The sequence below is a fragment of the Pezoporus wallicus genome, unplaced genomic scaffold, assembly GCF_028554395.1.
Source record: "Pezoporus wallicus isolate ANWC-B61680 ecotype Strahan unplaced genomic scaffold, APGP_CSIRO_Pwel_v1 scaffold_11491, whole genome shotgun sequence".
Taxonomy (NCBI): Eukaryota; Metazoa; Chordata; class Aves; order Psittaciformes; family Psittacidae; genus Pezoporus; species Pezoporus wallicus.
In genome coordinates, this window is record NW_026642649.1 from 312,762 (window position 1) to 330,000 (window position 17,239).

The 17,239-nt window shown below is 47.0% G+C and overlaps 1 protein-coding gene across 3 annotated transcripts in view; it reads right to left on the reverse strand.

The window, feature by feature from the left end:
* Window positions 1-3,044: 3,044 nt before the first annotated feature.
* AOAH (acyloxyacyl hydrolase) overlaps window positions 3,045-17,239 on the reverse strand; it is a 72,544-nt gene continuing 58,349 nt past the window's right edge. For all 3 annotated transcript variants that reach the window (XM_057431625.1, XM_057431623.1, XM_057431624.1), the window contains 6 exons: window positions 15,087-15,259; window positions 13,486-13,544; window positions 13,347-13,406; window positions 11,769-11,865; window positions 8,836-8,912; window positions 3,045-3,398 (listed from right to left, as the gene is read on the reverse strand). In XM_057431625.1, the coding sequence (XP_057287608.1) occupies window positions 3,270-3,398; window positions 8,836-8,912; window positions 11,769-11,865; window positions 13,347-13,406; window positions 13,486-13,544; window positions 15,087-15,259 (595 nt within the window). In that variant the 3' untranslated portion in view covers window positions 3,045-3,269. The remainder of the gene's footprint in view (window positions 3,399-8,835; window positions 8,913-11,768; window positions 11,866-13,346; window positions 13,407-13,485; window positions 13,545-15,086; window positions 15,260-17,239) is intronic.

The following is a 17,239-nucleotide window of genomic DNA, read 5'->3' on the forward strand; positions in this document are numbered from 1 at the left end:
ATAACTATGCTCCCTGAAAGAAACAATAGCTCAGAGTTTCCTAACAAGGACGATGCTGAGGAACATTTACTATTGGAGGGTTTGCCAGGTTGTTTTTGTAATGATCAGGCATAGAAGTTATATTCTACAACATGCATTACAGGTATTTCCTGCTTGCACAGTGTCCTTGCAGCCAGAACAAAACACATGCACAATATATTCATACATCTTTTGCTATTTCTCATACCAACTGGTATGGATAAGTGCATGGCATGTATACTATGTGGTTTACAGGTGTGGAATTATGTATGCATTATACTGCACTTTGATAGAGATGAATGGTCTTGATTATTTTTGTTAGGACTGCTATATTAAAAAAAGAGAGAAAAATAATATTAGGGTTGTATATGTCAGTATTTCCTGGGGCTTATGGTTTTTACAAGTTGGAGTTCTCCATTTGAGAACCAGGAGCAGATTGTAAAAGTGCTTTTTCTTAATATAAGACACTACAAAGCTGCTATGTACCAACTAATGCTCTGCTGACGGGAAGTATGGCTCTTCTCCCCCTTCATAGACATGTCCATAAATGCAGCTAACAGCAGCACTTCAGAGCCATCCATAAAATAACAAAACTTCTCAGTTAAAACTTACAATTTTCACAGCTTTTCACTGGGCTTGGTGAAATACCAGCTCATTAATTGCAAATGCAATAGTGGAATACTTATAATTGCTATTGCTGTCATGTATTCACACTTGAAACACTAAATTCTGTTAGCTTATACTGTTTTCATCCTGCCACTTATGTCATTTCTTTTACATCTAGTTTTCTCTTTCTGATGTCTTTAAATATTTCCAACCTATGTATTGAGATTTATTTTATTCATTTAAAATAAAGAAGACACTTTCTCCTTGGTTCATTGTGTCTTCTGTGCATTTGAGATACCAATTGGTAGGCTGAAGAAGAAAAGCTGGGCTGCAAAAAATGTTTAAGAAAGGATTCTCCCATTCAGAATGTGAAACTCAAAATACTACTTGATTGGGGAAAGAAATGTGATGCCTTGGGAGTAGCAATACTACATGGACAGTGGACACAGTCCAAGTTGGAAAGCACCTCAAAACTCATCCAGCTCCAACCCCTGCCACAGGCAGGGACACCTTCCACTGGAGCAGCTTGCTCCAAGCCCCTGTGTCCAACCTGCCCTTGAACACTGCCAGGGATGGGGCAGCCACAGCTTCTCTGGGCACCCTGTGCCAGCGCCTCAGCACCCTCACAGGGAAGAGCTTCTGCCTAAGAGCTCAGCTCAGTCTCCGCTCGGGCAGGTTAAAGCCATTCCCCTTGGCCTGTCCCTACAGGCCCTTGTACCAAGTCCCTCTCCAGGTTTCTTGTAGGCCCCTTTAGGCACTAGAAAGATGGAGTGGTTGTAAAAGCTGATGGCTTAATATGCCCCAAATTCATCTTTATTTGTGCATAGTTACTGCATTGGTAAGCCAAGCTCCTGCAGAGCTTGCCTCCAAGGTGTGTTTGTGTTCCTTTGGCCAGTGGCAAGCCTTTTGTTTTGTTATGTCCCTAAGACACCCTTTGCCAAGCACAGAGCAATTGCACTGGGCAGATCCAAGAGCTTTATTTTGGGTTCCAGGTCATCTTTGAGAAGATGCTGTTCTAATTTTACAAGAAAGCTTTTTTTCCCCATTGTTCACAAATTCAAGATGTTCACTAATAAGTCTATAAATGGAAAATGCTTTGCTCTGGGCAATGAAGCTTATTTTAGCTAAGGAAATTTCAGTCTTACTAGCTTGTAAAACTCCTAATTGGTGTTATTAAATCCCAACCTCAAATGAAACACAATAATTTGCAATGAGATTGCTTGAAAATTGGGCTTCTAAACACATACTGTTCCCTTCCCCCTTTTAATTGCTATGCTTCTGTATTTTGGCGTCGAGGCAATTATCTGATATTCTCTAATTGTTGTCTGTGCTGTACTTGGTCTATAGTAAAACCATGTGGATGCACTTGTTCCTTCTACCCACTTGTTTTTAATGGAAGATAGGAAGCCTGAACAGGTAATAAAAGATACTTAGGGGCGTTCTACCTGGCCAGTGTGCAGCAAATGGTGGAGAGACTTTGCATGGAAAGCAGGTAGGTTTCCTTTTCCTTCTAATGCTAACTGGCCTTCCTCAGGCATGCCTCTGTGGAGCTGGAACGGCTTCTTGGGAGAGGGGGTGTTTTGCTAACATTTAAACGCCTTCAATGAATTTTGGGCCTTATTAGGAAGTATCATTCAGTTAAGGAATGTAATCCCTACTGGTTTCCTAAAGCAGGCGACATGAATATTTACTTAAATGTTAGCAGTTGTCCCAAAGGAATTTCTACCTTCAAAGCTGCAGTGTTGACTGTGCTGCCGTTCTGTGTTGTCTGATCCCTTCATCACTGCTAAGGTTGTGAGCAGGGGACAGCTGCCTCTAATTTCATCGTGTTTGCTGATTTTGTTATTGGATAAATCTGTGAAAAACCTGCTTGTGGCTCCCAACCTTCCAGTCTGCATGAAGCCAAGCAGGTAAGGGCTGGCCAGTGTCTTCAGCGATTCCCTGGGTCCTACCTGCAAAAGCTACAGGACTAGGTACATCAGACTTGATAGGAAGAAAAAGAGCAAAGAGTTATTAAAGGTTGAAAAGGCAACCTGTTTTAAAGACACAAAGGGTTGTCAAGTTGCTGTCTTTTTAATGCTGGGGGGGGGGGGGGGGGGGGGGGGAAGAGAACTTGTGCTCAGCTGGTACTAATGCTGCCAGGCAAACCCAAATTCCAGCACCTTGTTATTCCTGGCACATTTTAATAAGGAAATAGCAGCTAAATAATGTAGTGACACTCAGGGCAATTCCATACAATTTAGAGCAGCATAATGAGTTTGGGGTTTTCCTACCCACCGCTTCCTTCTGGGATCAGATTAACTGTTGGAACAGCACAAATGGAAAGCCTAGGAGTTCTGCAGGGGGTTGGAAAGGAGGCAGGGGTAGAAGTTTGCTATCTATGGCATTAAAATCCCATATGGATTTGCAAGTACAAGTGGTCTAGCTGGCAGGTATCCTTTGACTTTTATTTTTGCATAGCATAGCCTACTTGTGCAGGTGTGAGATACAGACTGAAAAGAGCGCTGCTGTGTTATGTCCACTGCTACTGGCTCTGACAACTTGCCCTCTCCCTTTTTGAGTGTGTGTGTCTTTAATCATCTGGTTCCGTGGCATGCACTGGGAAGCATCACCATAAACCACGTCAGAGCTCCGGCCGTTTGAAGTCAGTGTCCACCTTGATCTTTGAATATAGCTTCTATCTGGTCATTGAATGGATTCTCCTTTCCAAGCACCTGAGGCCATTCCTGCAGTGCCTTCTGCCAGGTGATGCTTGTGCCGAGGGCTGCAGCAATCTGCAAACAGCACACAAACTGTCAACTTCTTGTGCAGTTCTTTCCTGGAGGCATTTAGGAGACCCCGCCCTAAAGACGACTCCCGTGTACAGCAATGCGATGGACCATAACCTCTAATCAAAGAAGATGCCTCATTCCAGCTGCTTGACCAGGAAATCCTTCTGGACAGTCAAAATTAGGTGAGGACTAAATATTTACACCTCCCTGACCAGTTGTTCGGTCGATAGTCCCCAACTGCTTCCTGCTGCCTATGATGTCTGGTCCATAAATGTATATTCAAAGCCCTAGAGTCTGATTTTATTGGGTTTTCTACTCCCAGGCCTTTTGACAGTATTTTAAAGCATCACTTGAATATAAGGTGTAAAACTCTTGCAAGCACAAAGGAATTCATGCTTCTAAATGCCTCTGATACTTCTAGCAAATATTGTCCTGTAAAGAAACCATAGGTGCTGAGGAGAAAGAGGCCCAATTATATCTAGATTAAAACTACCCAGCTCTGATGCTCTAAGTTTGTGCCTCCTGCAGGCTGTCTTTTAGAGCTCTGTTTTGCCCTGGAAGTTATGCACCAAAGAGAAATTGTATGTGTTGTATTGGCAGGGTGAAAACCATCAGGGGATGTAGCAGAAAGGGGAAGAGACAACAGCCTGCTTCTCCTTGAACCAAGTTTTCACACCCTGCTAATGCATTTTTGTTTTAGCTTCTGACCCACAGTTACATTTTGCTTATATGGCAACTTTATTTTCAACCCTAAAACTCACTCTGGCATTGATTGTAATTGTGAGGCTTAAAAGGGCTATCAAAGCCTGCCTTTGTGTTGAGGGTGGAGGTGGTTTATGGAATCAACGCTGTTGTTTGGAGTTTGGGAGCAGGCTGAAGCCTCTGGGGAATTTTAAATGCTTCTTTATAAGTCCTGTGCTTTGAAAGAAACTGTACCGATGGGCTGGGAGACAATGACTGTTCTGTTCAGAGCCCATGTACACCTGTGCGGTGGAAGCTCTTAGGCTCTGGTCACTTGGGATCTCGGTAAGCTCCTGGAGGAACTGGCAGAGCAGAGGGATAGAGGAGGTTGTGCAATAGGGTGTTTTCTCCTGGTCGTGGTTATTCTAGGACACCCTATGGCTGCCAGAGGGCTGAGACCCATCCCTGCCAGAGGGGTCCATTCTGGCATGGTAGTCTCCAAACATCTTTCACAAGTCCCTAACCCTCCATATGTTTTGTAGCAGGCTGGGTTGGATGTTTTGCCTGTTTATAAACCCTGCTGTCTGTGCACAGTGCAGCCTCTGCAAAGGCATCACTGGAGGTGTGCTCTACAGTGTTCACAGTCCTGGTGACTGCACTTGAAGGCTTAGACTGCCCTAAATTCTGTAGGTCCTGCTTGGACATCATTTCATGTGGTCCCGGTGATTTTGGTTATTCACTGTGGATGAGTAATGTGGCACAGAGAAGAATTCATGATTCTGGAAATCACTTACCTTACAGCTTGTCTTTAAACTCCAATGCTGCTGTGCTCTGAGAGCTGCTATAACTCATGTGGGGTTTGCAATTAAGTTTTGGTGAAGATGAAGTGCTTCTTTTAAAAGCCAATATTACCCATTCCTCTCTGAACTCTGGATGACTGCCACTGGAGGTGGCTGAGTTATTTCAGCAGCTTCTGGCTATCTGTTTTCTCCTGCTGCACCCAACTGGTGATAGGCATGCTTCTCAGCAAAGCAAAGGGAGAAGCTAATCATGCCCGAGCTGTGCTTTCCTGCCTGCACATAATCATTAAGGATCTTACAGGCGTCTCAGGTTCCAGTTTGTGATGCTCAGGGTTTTTGTGTTCTCCCTGTTAACTTCACAGAAGCAAGAAATGAAGCTGTTTATGCAGGATGCTGTTGAAACGCATGGCCCTGTCATCCAAACCTGGTCCAGAGAGAAGCGATGTCCTTGAGGCCATCTGGCATTCACAAGGATTTGCAGTGAAATGTTGTAGTAAGGAAGAGAGGCTGGAAAAAACAAATCCCTGGACTCCTTCTGTAGTCAATGGGAAGAGAAAGTCACAGCTCTTCCAAGGACAACCGAGCTGGACTTTAGGGAGTGATGTGTCTCAAAGGGAGCTCTAGAGGGGACTGAGGAGGACGGAGTGATGCACTTGGCTTTTAGGTGCCAAAATGTGCGAATTTCCTGTGCCTGAGCTGGGTGCTGTGGAGGAGCACCTCATGGAGCCCTGTTCTAGCTTTGACACTGAAGAGGAATGCAGTTATGCCAGGAATAAGTGGTTTGTTTGCAACTTAATAAAAAACATGCAGGAAAACCCCCTTCCTCTCCACTACATTTGCAGTGAGGGAACGTGCCTCTGGGCCGGGCTAAACAAATGAGCATTGCTCCTTTCTTCTTTCTTTATCTGTCCTTGTCTTTCTTTCTTATTTTCTCTCCTTTCTCCTTGCAATGAGGAGCCTCAGGTAGGAAGGTTCAGTTCCTTCCTCTATCCCTTCTGCATGGTGGAACTGACTACTGGATATACCTGCTGACATATGCTTCTGCCATGGTTATACCAGCAGATTAGTGTGGTTTAATTACAGGGACAGCAAGTAAATGGCAGGTGACATCCAGGGGACACATCAGCCACTGGCTTATCCTGCCTGGGGATCACGGTACACTTCCAGCTCACCCTTGGCACTGTGGTTCTTGTGTCCCAGACTCCAAGGTCTCCCCACATCTGTCAAGAGCTAAAATGTTAATGCTTTCCTAGGAGAGCTGCTGCTCGATTCAACAGCTGGAGAATATTTGTCAAGTGCTTTGGGATCTGCAGGGAGGAAATTCAGTAGAAATACCCAGGCTGGGTCTTATCTGTTGTATTTATTTGTCAAGCTGTACCTGAGGCACGAGAATAGCTGCAGAGATTGAAGTAAGTGCCCTCCTTCACTTGACAAGCTGCACAGCATCGGTCCTCTCCCACAAGGCGTATGTATGGTATGAAAGCTCTACCTGGCCAGAGGCATTCACTTTGGCACAAAGCAGAACTTTGAAACTAGTCTGAGGAGCGAGTTGTCTATCACCTCTCTCAAGTGTGCTCTTAAATATCCCTCTCTGCTCTCACTCCCCCCCCCCCCCCCCCTTTATTAAGAGAGCCACTCTTTCAGAGCAGAGTGCTGTGTCTCTGTCCAAATAGTGGTGTGTTGATAACAGGCTCGGGTATACTAGCAGGGAAAGAAAAATGGATTTAAAGCAGTGGATGTTTGGATAAGGCTAATTAATAAACCCCAGGAGGGCAGTAGCTCACTTGGGCTGAGGCATATCTACAGCTGGCACCTTGGCTGTAAAGCAAAAGGTACCTATAAAAGCATTAATGTCATCCTAACAGCAGGAGGGGGAGATGAGAACCGCTGCAGGATGGCAGGTCAGGGCGAGAGAAATACGGCAGCGCTTGGCCTCATCCTGCAGCGCGGCACTCGGGGGGCTGTGTGTAGGTGTGCAGGGTCCTCCAGTGACCTTCTGTCATTTGCTTTTGGCTTAGGCAGGATCCCTTTCACATAAATACTCGCTGCCTTCAGTTCTACGTGCCTCCTTCCAGCTGCGGGGGTAAAAGGCTGTGATCCATTGAGCTTGGCTTCCACAGCAGCCTGTTGATGGGGGTCATAAGAAGCCTCAGGCCAGCCTCAAGGTAAGAGATAAATGCAAAACAGAGACCTTTTCTTCTTCGCTCCTGACTCCTGGTATCGCACAGATGGCAGGGTTGGGAATGGGGCTCATTTCATCTCTGTTCTCACTCTCGTTTCATTTGCCAAGTTTTCTCTAATTGCTTCCTTTCCTTGCAAAAGGCCTGCAGCAGAGAAATCCAGACAAGCTTTCTCCACCTCCCCAGGCTGCGAGCTCACACTTCCATGCATCTATCTCCTGGTACTGTATGGTAGCCAGGTAGGAATTTCTGCTATGAAGCAGCCCCTCTTCAAACAGGAGGCTCTTTGGACTTGGCAAGGCTAAGCAAGCCACCGTGCTGCTCCCGCCAACCAGCACGGGTCTAAAAGATAGCAACTGAAGCACATCTTTTGCCTTTGAGCTTTCCCTGCAGGTCTTCCCTGGCTTAACTGACAGCAGAGCCGAAGGGGAAGCTGCTGAAATGTTGCAATCCATCAGTGTTTGCAGTGCATGCCCATTAAAGTGCTTCTCCACGGGCTGCTCCTTCCCAGGGTGCAAGACAGCACCCCATCAGGTTATTTGGTGATGGGGGCGTGGGAGTCAACAGGTATGGGGTATTGGCTCACATGGTAACACCAGTCCATGAATTCACCCCCTGCTTTTGGGCAGGGGAAGCTCAAGGCAAGCAGCACTGCCAGGGGCTAGGCAGCGTGGTGGGGTTCACTTGCATGGCTTGGTTGTAATGGGGTGGAAGACCTTTCTCCAAACTCCCCTTGCCACGGCACAGAGCTGGTACCATGCACCACAAAAACACCACTGAGGATTGTCACTCCTCCTCCCAGCTGCCACCCGGACCTGTGTCCTTGGGCAGCGATGTTGGGAGTGGAGCTGGCTGCTTGGAGGGCGCATTTCCCCCATAGCAGCAGGTAGCAAGATACTTCTGGAGCCATTGCTAAGTAAATGGGATGGAGAGCAGCTGCTGCTGTGGTGAGAGCCACTGCTGCTACACAGGGCCTCAGCTTGGGTAAAGTTTTATTCAGAGCAGTATGGGGAAGACTGGCTGCTGCTTTGCTCTGTGTGAGTGTTCCAGATCTGAAGCTAGTGTATAGAAAACTGAATGGTTTTGTTTGTAGCTGATGGCAGAATGTGCTCTCTGTGTGCCTCTTACAGAGTTCAGAAAATAATAGTTTGAATATTGTAGAATCCCAGCCTGGTTTGGATTGAAGGGACCTCAAAGCTCCTCCAGCTCCAACCCCTGCCACGGGCAGGGACCCCTTCCACTAGAGCAGCTTGCTCCAAGCCCCTGTGTCCAACCTGCCCTTGAACACTGCCAGGGATGGGGCAGCCACAGCTTCTCTGGGCACCCTGTGCCAGCGCCTCAGCACCCTCACAGGGAAGAGCTTCTGCCTAAGAGCTCAGCTCAGTCTCCCCTCGGGCAGGTTAAAGCCATTCCCCTTGGCCTGTCCCTACATCCCTTGTCCCAAGCCCCCCTCCAGCTTTCCTGCAGCCCCTTCAGGCACTGGAGCTGCTCTCAGGTCTCCCCTTCAGGAGCCTTCTCTTCTCCAGGCTGACCCAGCCCAGCTCTCTCAGCCTGGCTCCAGAGCAGAGCTGCTCCAGCCCTCACAGCATCCCTATGGCCTCCTCTGCCCTCGCTCCAGCAGCTCCACGTCCCTCCTGTGCTGCTGCCCCAGAGCTGGATCAGGGCTGCAGGGGGGTCTCCCCAGAGCAGAGAACAGGAGGAGAATGCCCCAGACCCGGTCCCTGCAGTGTGCTGCCCATTCCCCCCTGCTCCCACCCGTCTCCAGGGGTGGGTTTTTACCTGGCTGGGGTGGAAGCCATCAACTGGTTCGATCAGCTGCCAGGGCTCACCTCCCATCCTGTGCCACTTCTCGGCCGCTGCAGACAGTGTAAGCAGAGGGGTTACCACCGGTGAGCACACAGGCGCCTGCCCAGAGGTGTACCCCTTCCCTCAAAGCACAGAGAGCTCTGCATGCAGATGATGGTAACTCGCACACAGCTGTCAGAGCCATACCTTGTGCAATCCCCTCTGTGCGGGGCAGTATTTAAGCCCTTATTGTCTGGGTTTTTTTTCCTCTGCCGTATTTATGCAAGGAAGTGCTTTGAACATAAACGATCGTAAACCAATTCACTTTCCCTCCCTAGCAAGATGGATGCTGTAGCGAGTAAAGCTGTAAATTATTTAACACTGATTTAATACTTTTGCATTTCTCATTTCAGTTGCATCTTCAGCAGTGCAAAAAACCTAGGGAGATAAAGAAAACAGTGCTTTTCAGAGACAGAGATGGCAGCACAGTATTCACATGGGCTGATGTCTGCAGGAATAGGCTGTCATTTTCAGTTACTTCTGAGCAGCCTTTTTCAGCTCCAACAAAATAACCTTTTGAATTACAGAAGCATGACAGTCAATGCAAATGATGCTGCGCTGTAAGCCCCAGAGCCATTAGAGAAGTAAAAGTCTTTCTCTCTTCAAAAGGGCTGTGAAGTGATTAAGCATAGGACTAGTGGATATGGCATTAACAGACTGTAAACTCAATGATTTCTTTTATAATGACAGGTTAAGAATTCTTAACAGCATTATGGGGGCATCCTGTCAGGAGGAAAACGTTCTCTGTTCAAGCACCATGGTTTTGACATAGACTCACTGCTGTTTGATGGGCCCTGTCAAAAAGTGATGTTTGGGTCCCCATACTAACTCTGAATTCACAGAAGGCTGATATTCCCACTTTGCCTATAGAAACCTACTTGAGATGCTTTACAGCCAAAGTAACCTGTTTCAAGACACAGGACTTGGAGCTTTGTTTCAAATTGTACGTTGGACACAGAAGGTTCACCTTAGATTACACCACGGAGCACACATACAGATGCACAGAATGAGCTTGCCTAATTGCTCATATATGATACAAGTCCAAGGCTATGTGCTGTGTTTTGCTTTGCAGAGGGATGACTATTCCAGCATCAGAAACAGCAGAGGAGTGAGTAAGAGAAGTAAGGCTTATATCAAGGTAGGTCAATGTAGACCATTATAATTGACCTGCAAACATCCTAGAGCAGTTGAACAAATACCCACAAACAATGCCATGAGTTTGTCTTAAAAGTGCCTATTGCCTTGGCTACACTAGAGTTTGCTCCCATCCACACTGGGAAAAAGCTGAAACAACCACCCCATACCCTATTTATTGCGCTACTTGTTAAAGGACCCACTAAGTTCTTCATCCAAAGTCAACAGAGAATCATGGAATGGTTGGGTTGGATAGGACCTTAAAGCTCCTCCAGCTTCAACCCCTGCCACGGGAAGGGACACCTTCCACTAGAGCAGCTTGCTCCAAGCCCCTGTGTCCAACCTGGCCTTGAACACTGCCAGGGATGGGGCAGCCACAGCTTCTCTGGGCACCCTGTGCCAGCGCCTCAGCACCCAACACCTGAGCTTGACTGTCCATCTAAACCTTGGATCAATACTAGTATACCCAAATTTTACTCCTAGAAAGCTGGGAGCTGATATATATATATATATATATATATATATATATATACACACATATATATATATATGCCTGGGGCAGCCTGAAATCAATGTGCTCATCACAGTGTGCAACCACTGCTAAATATTTGATGTCTGGAGAGCTTAGGGGAGGATTTGCACTTGCTTCAGAAAGAGGCCAGAAAAGTAGGTCAGCAGGCTCAGCTGCCTTTGGAGCACTCACGAAGCGACAGCTTTCCTTATGGCAAGCTCCCTCCAATCGTTGGCTCCGGGGCTTCGGGCAACTTTGCAAAGTGCCTTCCAGCGCTGATGTTTGTATGTGCATGTGAAATGTTGTTTACCTCCTTCATTTAATGCGATGTAATCAGAACAGCAAATTATATTAGATGTTTCTTTATGTGAAAGCAAATAAATTACCTAAAGTTAGTCATTTAACTTATTAAAGCAATTTGCCTACCCAGCAGGTAGCTCGATCCAAACCCTAATGACTTCGTAAATATTAAGTAGCTAGGTCGAAAGCTGCAAAGAGCCTAGGACATCCTGAAACACTGTGCTGCAGTGTTGAACCTGACACAGAACTACCTCTCTATGTGAATATGAACTCAATCCCTCACCTCATGCTGATTCAGTTCTCAAATAGGAAGAGCGAGTGTGTTTCTCCTTGCGATGGAGCTGGGCTGATGTTGAGTGATGCCTCAAGATGGACCCACGCACATCTTGCAAGGGAAATGGAGCTGAGAGGGATGCAGGGACAAGCGTCTGTCCCCAGCCCCACAAGGACACTGTCCATTTCATAACAAGAAAAGGTTTCTGGTTCTTTTGTGGGTTTTCTTTAAGTGTCAGTGCAGAAGGAAGTGATTTAGGTAATGAGCTTACCTAATGTCACTTAAGAGCACAAAAGGATGAGTTCTGTAAGCTCTCTAAGTCGTAAGTCACAGTAGCATACAGGTGCTTCAGGAAGGCCTGAGGCAACTGCGCATCCCAGAGGAGGCAATATGGTCAGTGCTACGGTAAACTACAGCCCCTGAAGACCACCTTCACCGTTGCAGATGTGCCATCTCCAGCCTCACCACCACCACTCCCTGCCACCCAGCGTGCTGCACAGCAGGGTTGTGGGTGCCAGCAGCGAGGAGCGGTGTGGAGGTTATGGTCCCTATGGTCCCCGTACAGAGCTAAACCAGGAGAGCATCCCACCAGCCCAGCACTTGAGTAAATGCTTTGTGAGGAAGTCAGGAAAAAAAAAAGCAACTTACTTTGTCTCAGTGGGAAATCCATGTAGAAAATATCAAAGTTGGCGAATTTCTCAGATCTCGCTATTTCTTTCAGGACATTGGAAAGCTGTAAAGCTCTCTGCAAAAACCAAGTGATTTAATGATGATTCATTGCTACTCACGCTGCTTTGCATGGCTTCAGCTTTTGTCACTGATGTGCAGTCAGGAATGTGAAAGCTAACGCTGTCCTTTTAGCTGGAGGGAAGGAGGTGGAATGGGGTTCTTCATCATCATATAGACTTGCATAAGCACCAACAGCCGTTGGGCTACGAGGTTCACCATGCAGGCCATCACTGCAGGTTGCACCGAGGCCTCAGCTGAGGTCATAATACAGCATATGTGTCTAAGCCTCTATCAATATTCTGAATTTCTCTGTGTTGGGGGTCTCTTGACGAGCGGCAGCCCGGTCATTTTCATGGCTCTTAGAGAAAACTGAAGCTTCTACAGCAAAAATGCTCTCCTTTCCCATTATCCTTTCTGCTACTGTGTTGTGGGTGCTAATACCATGTCGTGCCCTTACTGTCAGCAGAGTAAATGGACATCTAACTGAGTGATATATCCAGTGTGATTCCTACAGCTGTAACAGAGATCAGGACCTCCTAAATATTTAAGCTGTGCCGTTTGGATAATAACATAGACAATTAGTTTCAGACAGGGGCTCAGAAGGAAGATTAATGCATACCCTGCAGACATACGCATTGGTCATGGACAGAGGTGACATGTTCTGGATTGTTGGTATGAATTTATAAGCTGCAATCCTGCAAAGATTTAGAGATGTGCTTAATTGCGTCTCTGAAGTCAAGAGAGGCCATAAAATGAAGCACATATGTAAGCCCTGGTGAAATTAAGGCCATATTTTTGGTTTAGTGAATGCAAACATGAATACAACTATACATGGAGATGACGTATTTGGTTACTGGGCCTTTCACAGGGTTGCAGGGGGTGCTGGGGCTAAAACCCAGCTTGTATTGTAAGGGAGGAAGCGTCTGCTATGCTGTGACATTCACTTCCGAAACCAGATTTGTAGGGTGAATTTTAGGACATCTCTGTTCTATCTGTTCCCATTGCTGCGCTGAGCCCGGCTGCTCCTCGGTCACACCGTCTGCTGGTGAAGTCCACAGAGATGTGTCTGAGGCAGATTAGCACAAATCCTGAATGAAGACAGGCTAAGGCTCTTGCTCTAGGGGCCTGCTCACTCTGCCAGCAAAATTATGCAGTTGGCTTTTCATATTCACTGCTATACGACCCACAACCCTTGTCTTTCTTATCAGGTATGTTTTCTCCTTACAGAATATAAACTCAATTTTTTCCCTGGGAGATCACATCCTTTAAGAATGAATTTGGGCAGCTGAGAGGTTGCAAGGGGAATACATTCATGAATCCATTAACCATGCTGGCACCCAGAGCCTCAGAGGCATTTGAAAGGATGGGTATCGATGTTTCCCCATCCTCTCCTCACCTCTGGGAGAAAAAAGTGTGCTGACATGTTGCCTTTGAGATATTAGGCTTATATCCTCAGGCACAGGAGCGTCTGTGCAAGAGGCCTTCCTTGAGACTTACCTCTGAGGTCAAGTTCCTGAGGGTCTCATTGGGAGTCATCCAGCCCCTGCACGGGCTCACCTGGCCAGGCACAAGGAGCAGGGCTTGAGCAGTGGGGCGAGGGGAAAGGGGGCTCATAAGCGACAGCCAAAGACCTTACCTGGAGGCAGTCGAGGAAAGAATACAGTTGGCTGTATGTGATATCCCTGTTCAGCTGCCCTGCAAAGCACAGAGAGGGAAACATCATGTGCCTGATGGCCAAACGCAGGTCTGTCTGTTCTCATGCACCAAGTGCATCCCACCGATGCATCCTTCCTGCTGAAGGTGTCCATGTGCCCACAGCCTCCGGGATGCTCCCACATCCCTCTCCAGCCTGTCATGGGTGATCCATCTCGCACACGGGGTTAGTCACCGCAGCCTGTGCCAGTGCCCGAAGTGCGTGACTGATATTTCACCCATTCACGTGTCTCTCACCCTCTGAAGAAGTGCAGGGCTTGTGAAGCTGAAGGGAAGATTGGAGCTGCTGTACGTACTCTGAGTCTCGCATTTGCCTCAGGGAGGAACAATTTTGCTGTCACGGAGGGAAGTGGATATGCTTGTGTGGGTGAGCAAATTCAACCACCAAGTCAAACACACAGCTGATGCTGTGCTATGCAACAGCCTGGCTTGCCAAGAAAATCACCCATTTTCTCCACCTTTTATGCTTCTTAGCTACAACCCATATGGAAATGGAATGGCCGTTCAGGTCTCTGAGTGCGTAGCACAGCGATCATCCCAACAGGCTTCACTGGTTTTGCAGTGCTGAAATATGCAAAGCGTGATCTCTGCTGAGTGAAACCGGCTCCTCAGGTCGCTTTGCACTGGTGCCCTGATGGAGAGGTGATTCCTGCCTATGGTTTCATTGATGCCCATCACCCAGCAGTGGTACCAGCTGCCTGGGGAGCAAAAGAGGGGGAGCTCAAGGACCTAGTATCACTCCCAGATACTGGGGATGTCCCAGACCCATATGGCCCAAAGGCATTGCCTGCTGGGATGGGCTGTCAGGGAGATCAGGGATTCAGCAGGCCAAACCTTCTGACTGCATCCAAGTGAGGAAACCTGCTTACCACCCATCAGAGGATCTGCCAGAAGTGATCTCATGTTGCTTAGGATTAATTGGGTCCCTCCAAGGCAAATCAGCCCTTCTAAAGTATTTCCAACCAGCCCCATAGTTAATCACTCCTCATTTGTCTTGTGCCCAAAAGTGCTTCATGTTGGCTCTGATACCTGGATAACCAGCAGAACTGTCCCTGTGATACTCATGCACTCAAGGAAAAGAAATGTGTTTCTGTGGCTAAAAATAATGATCACAGGCTCCCTGAAAGGCTTGAGATGTTCCTGTTCTGTTTTCCTGGGGAGCAGTGCAGTGCTTAATAGAGACAAATACAACAAGGTGTCAGAAACAGAAATGGAGAGCTCCGACTCCCTGAAAAGAGGCAGGTACTTCTGAGGGGGGAAATAACCCACAGGAGGTAACACAGAAGCTGTGGAGACAGCGGCAGTGATTGGGGAGCCACAGAGTCTGTTGAAAGCTCTAGTAGCAGGGGTTGCCAAAATCACGTGAAGATGTAATGTACCGTTTCAATGACATGGTTTAGCTTCTGTCTCTCTGCAGATGAGAACTGAGATCACAACAACTTTCCACTTGCTTAGATGGAAAAAAGGATCCTTTACCCAGATACAAATGAGAACAGGAGGCACCTCACAGCAGCTCCTATTTACCTAGGGGATGGTATCTGTCGTGCAGGTTATCCCACAGGAAGCGCCCATCCACCAAGCCTGTTAAAATCACGTGGCTGCCGTTTGGAAGACGGGTGTCCAGGTATCGCAGCGCCTGCATCACGTTGGAGAGCATCTCTTTGGGTGTAGTCATGGAAGCCAGCGTGTCGTTGTTCCTGCAGAACAGGAGGATGCCAACGGGACATCGTGTCAGGTAACCAAAAGCACCATTTCCCTTGCTGCTCTTCCACACTATTAGCTAAAAAAGACCTTATCCAAATGATGCTAAGTATTTTAGACTTTCACTGTTACTGCCAAAATTGGAAGCGATGCAGAAACCTCCCTCGGTGTAGCTCTTCTTCCTGCTGAAAACAGACAGATGTATGCCTTTTTTATGTGTGCCCTCCTGTTGTGGGTTAACTCTGGTTGGTAGCTAAGCATCACAGAGCCACTTGCTTGCTTCTTCTCCCCCACAGTGAGATGAGGGAAGAGGAAAAAGAGAGTAAAAGCAAGAAAACTTTGGCTTTAAGATAATAAATAACTCAGTGTTATAGTTCAATAAGTGAAGAGGATATTGTTCAATAAATAGTAGAGAGAAGGCAAGCAAAAAAAGTGATGCCGAGGCAATCACTCACCACTATCTAGTCCCATTGTTAGATTAATATAACAGTTCCTGAGCAAAGGACAGTTAAGGCCCCTAAAACACACCCCTCGTCTTTTTTATTGCTGAGCACTAGGTTACATGGACTGTCCATAATGGCCACTTCAACTTTCAGCAGGAAAAGGATCCATTGCCCTAAGGGAATGCTGAACCTGGCTAAGAGCCTCCGTGGTTTGGCTCTGAACCTTTTCCTGGTTCTGCTGCTCCGTAGGCAGGGGTGCCCTGCTGATGGGTGAAAGTAGGGCTTTTCCTCCATGTGTGTTGCTTACATTCGTTCCATTCCATTCTTTGATTATGCTAGGTAGAAATATGTAAGAGAACTTTGTTTTGCATGTACTCTTACTATATACCTATATACTCATATACCTATATATACTTAGACACTATATAAATACTCTTACTATAGACTTATATATACTATATACTTACATACTCTTACTATACCCCCCTGCAGGATGGTGGGAGACCAGTGAAGGGTCTGGATAGACATGGAGGAGGTAAGATATTTTAGAGGAAAGAAGTATTTAAGACAAAGCAGTTCTCAGAAATGTCCATTAGGGTGTTGGAGCTGCATTAGTGCCCCCTGTGCACCACATGCCTGTGTTTTGTGCCTCGCCGGCAGACTGGAATGTCTGCAAGCCAGAGTGTGAGGCTCAGATGTATCCTTCCCCTTTCTCCATTCAGCAAATGGTGCAGCACCTGGGAGAACTGCATTCCCTGCAAGGATCTGGGATTGTTTGGCAGAGAATGTGTGGTGATGGAGAATGGGAACGTGAGTCTGGTTTTGTGCTGAAAGAACTTCATGTCACCAGCAGGTGCTGCAGCACTGGATTCCCAAAGACTCCAGTGATGGAATGTGTGTGCAGGAAGTAATGGCATCAGACTGAGCTGACAGTAATGACATAGCACTTGATCTTGTCACTCAGCTGAAGTCATGCAGTAACTTCAGTGCATCTCTTTGTATTCCGTTTGTGTCCCAGGAGATGAAGTGAAGATGAATGGAGTTTGGAATCTTGGAGCTGCTTGTGTTGAAGGGCCTGGAAATCCTGGACCAGGTATGGACAGGGGCACCATTGCCTGGAGCAGTGTCTTGGGTGCAGGTGTTGCTCGTTGTGTTCGTTAGTGCATGTCGTGGGCTGAGAAGAAAGTGGTGAATGTGGGAGGTAGCAGTGGTGCTGAGGATGGGTGGCTGGAGTGCGGTCCAAGGAAAGGAAAGGAAAGGAAAGGAAAGGAAAGGAAAGGAAAGGAAAGGAAAGGAAAGGAAAGGAAAGGAAAGGAAAGGAAAAAGGAAAGGAAAGGAAAGGAAAGGAAAGGAAAGGAAAGGAAAGGAAAGGAAAGGAAAGGAAAGGAAAGGAAAGGAAAGGAAAGGAAAGGAAAGGAAAGGAAAGGAAAGGAAAGGAAAGGAAAGGAAAGGAAAGGAAAGGAAAGGAAAGGAAAGGAAAGGAAAGGAAAGGAAAGGAAAGGAAAGGAAAGGAAAGGAAAGGAAAGGAAAGGA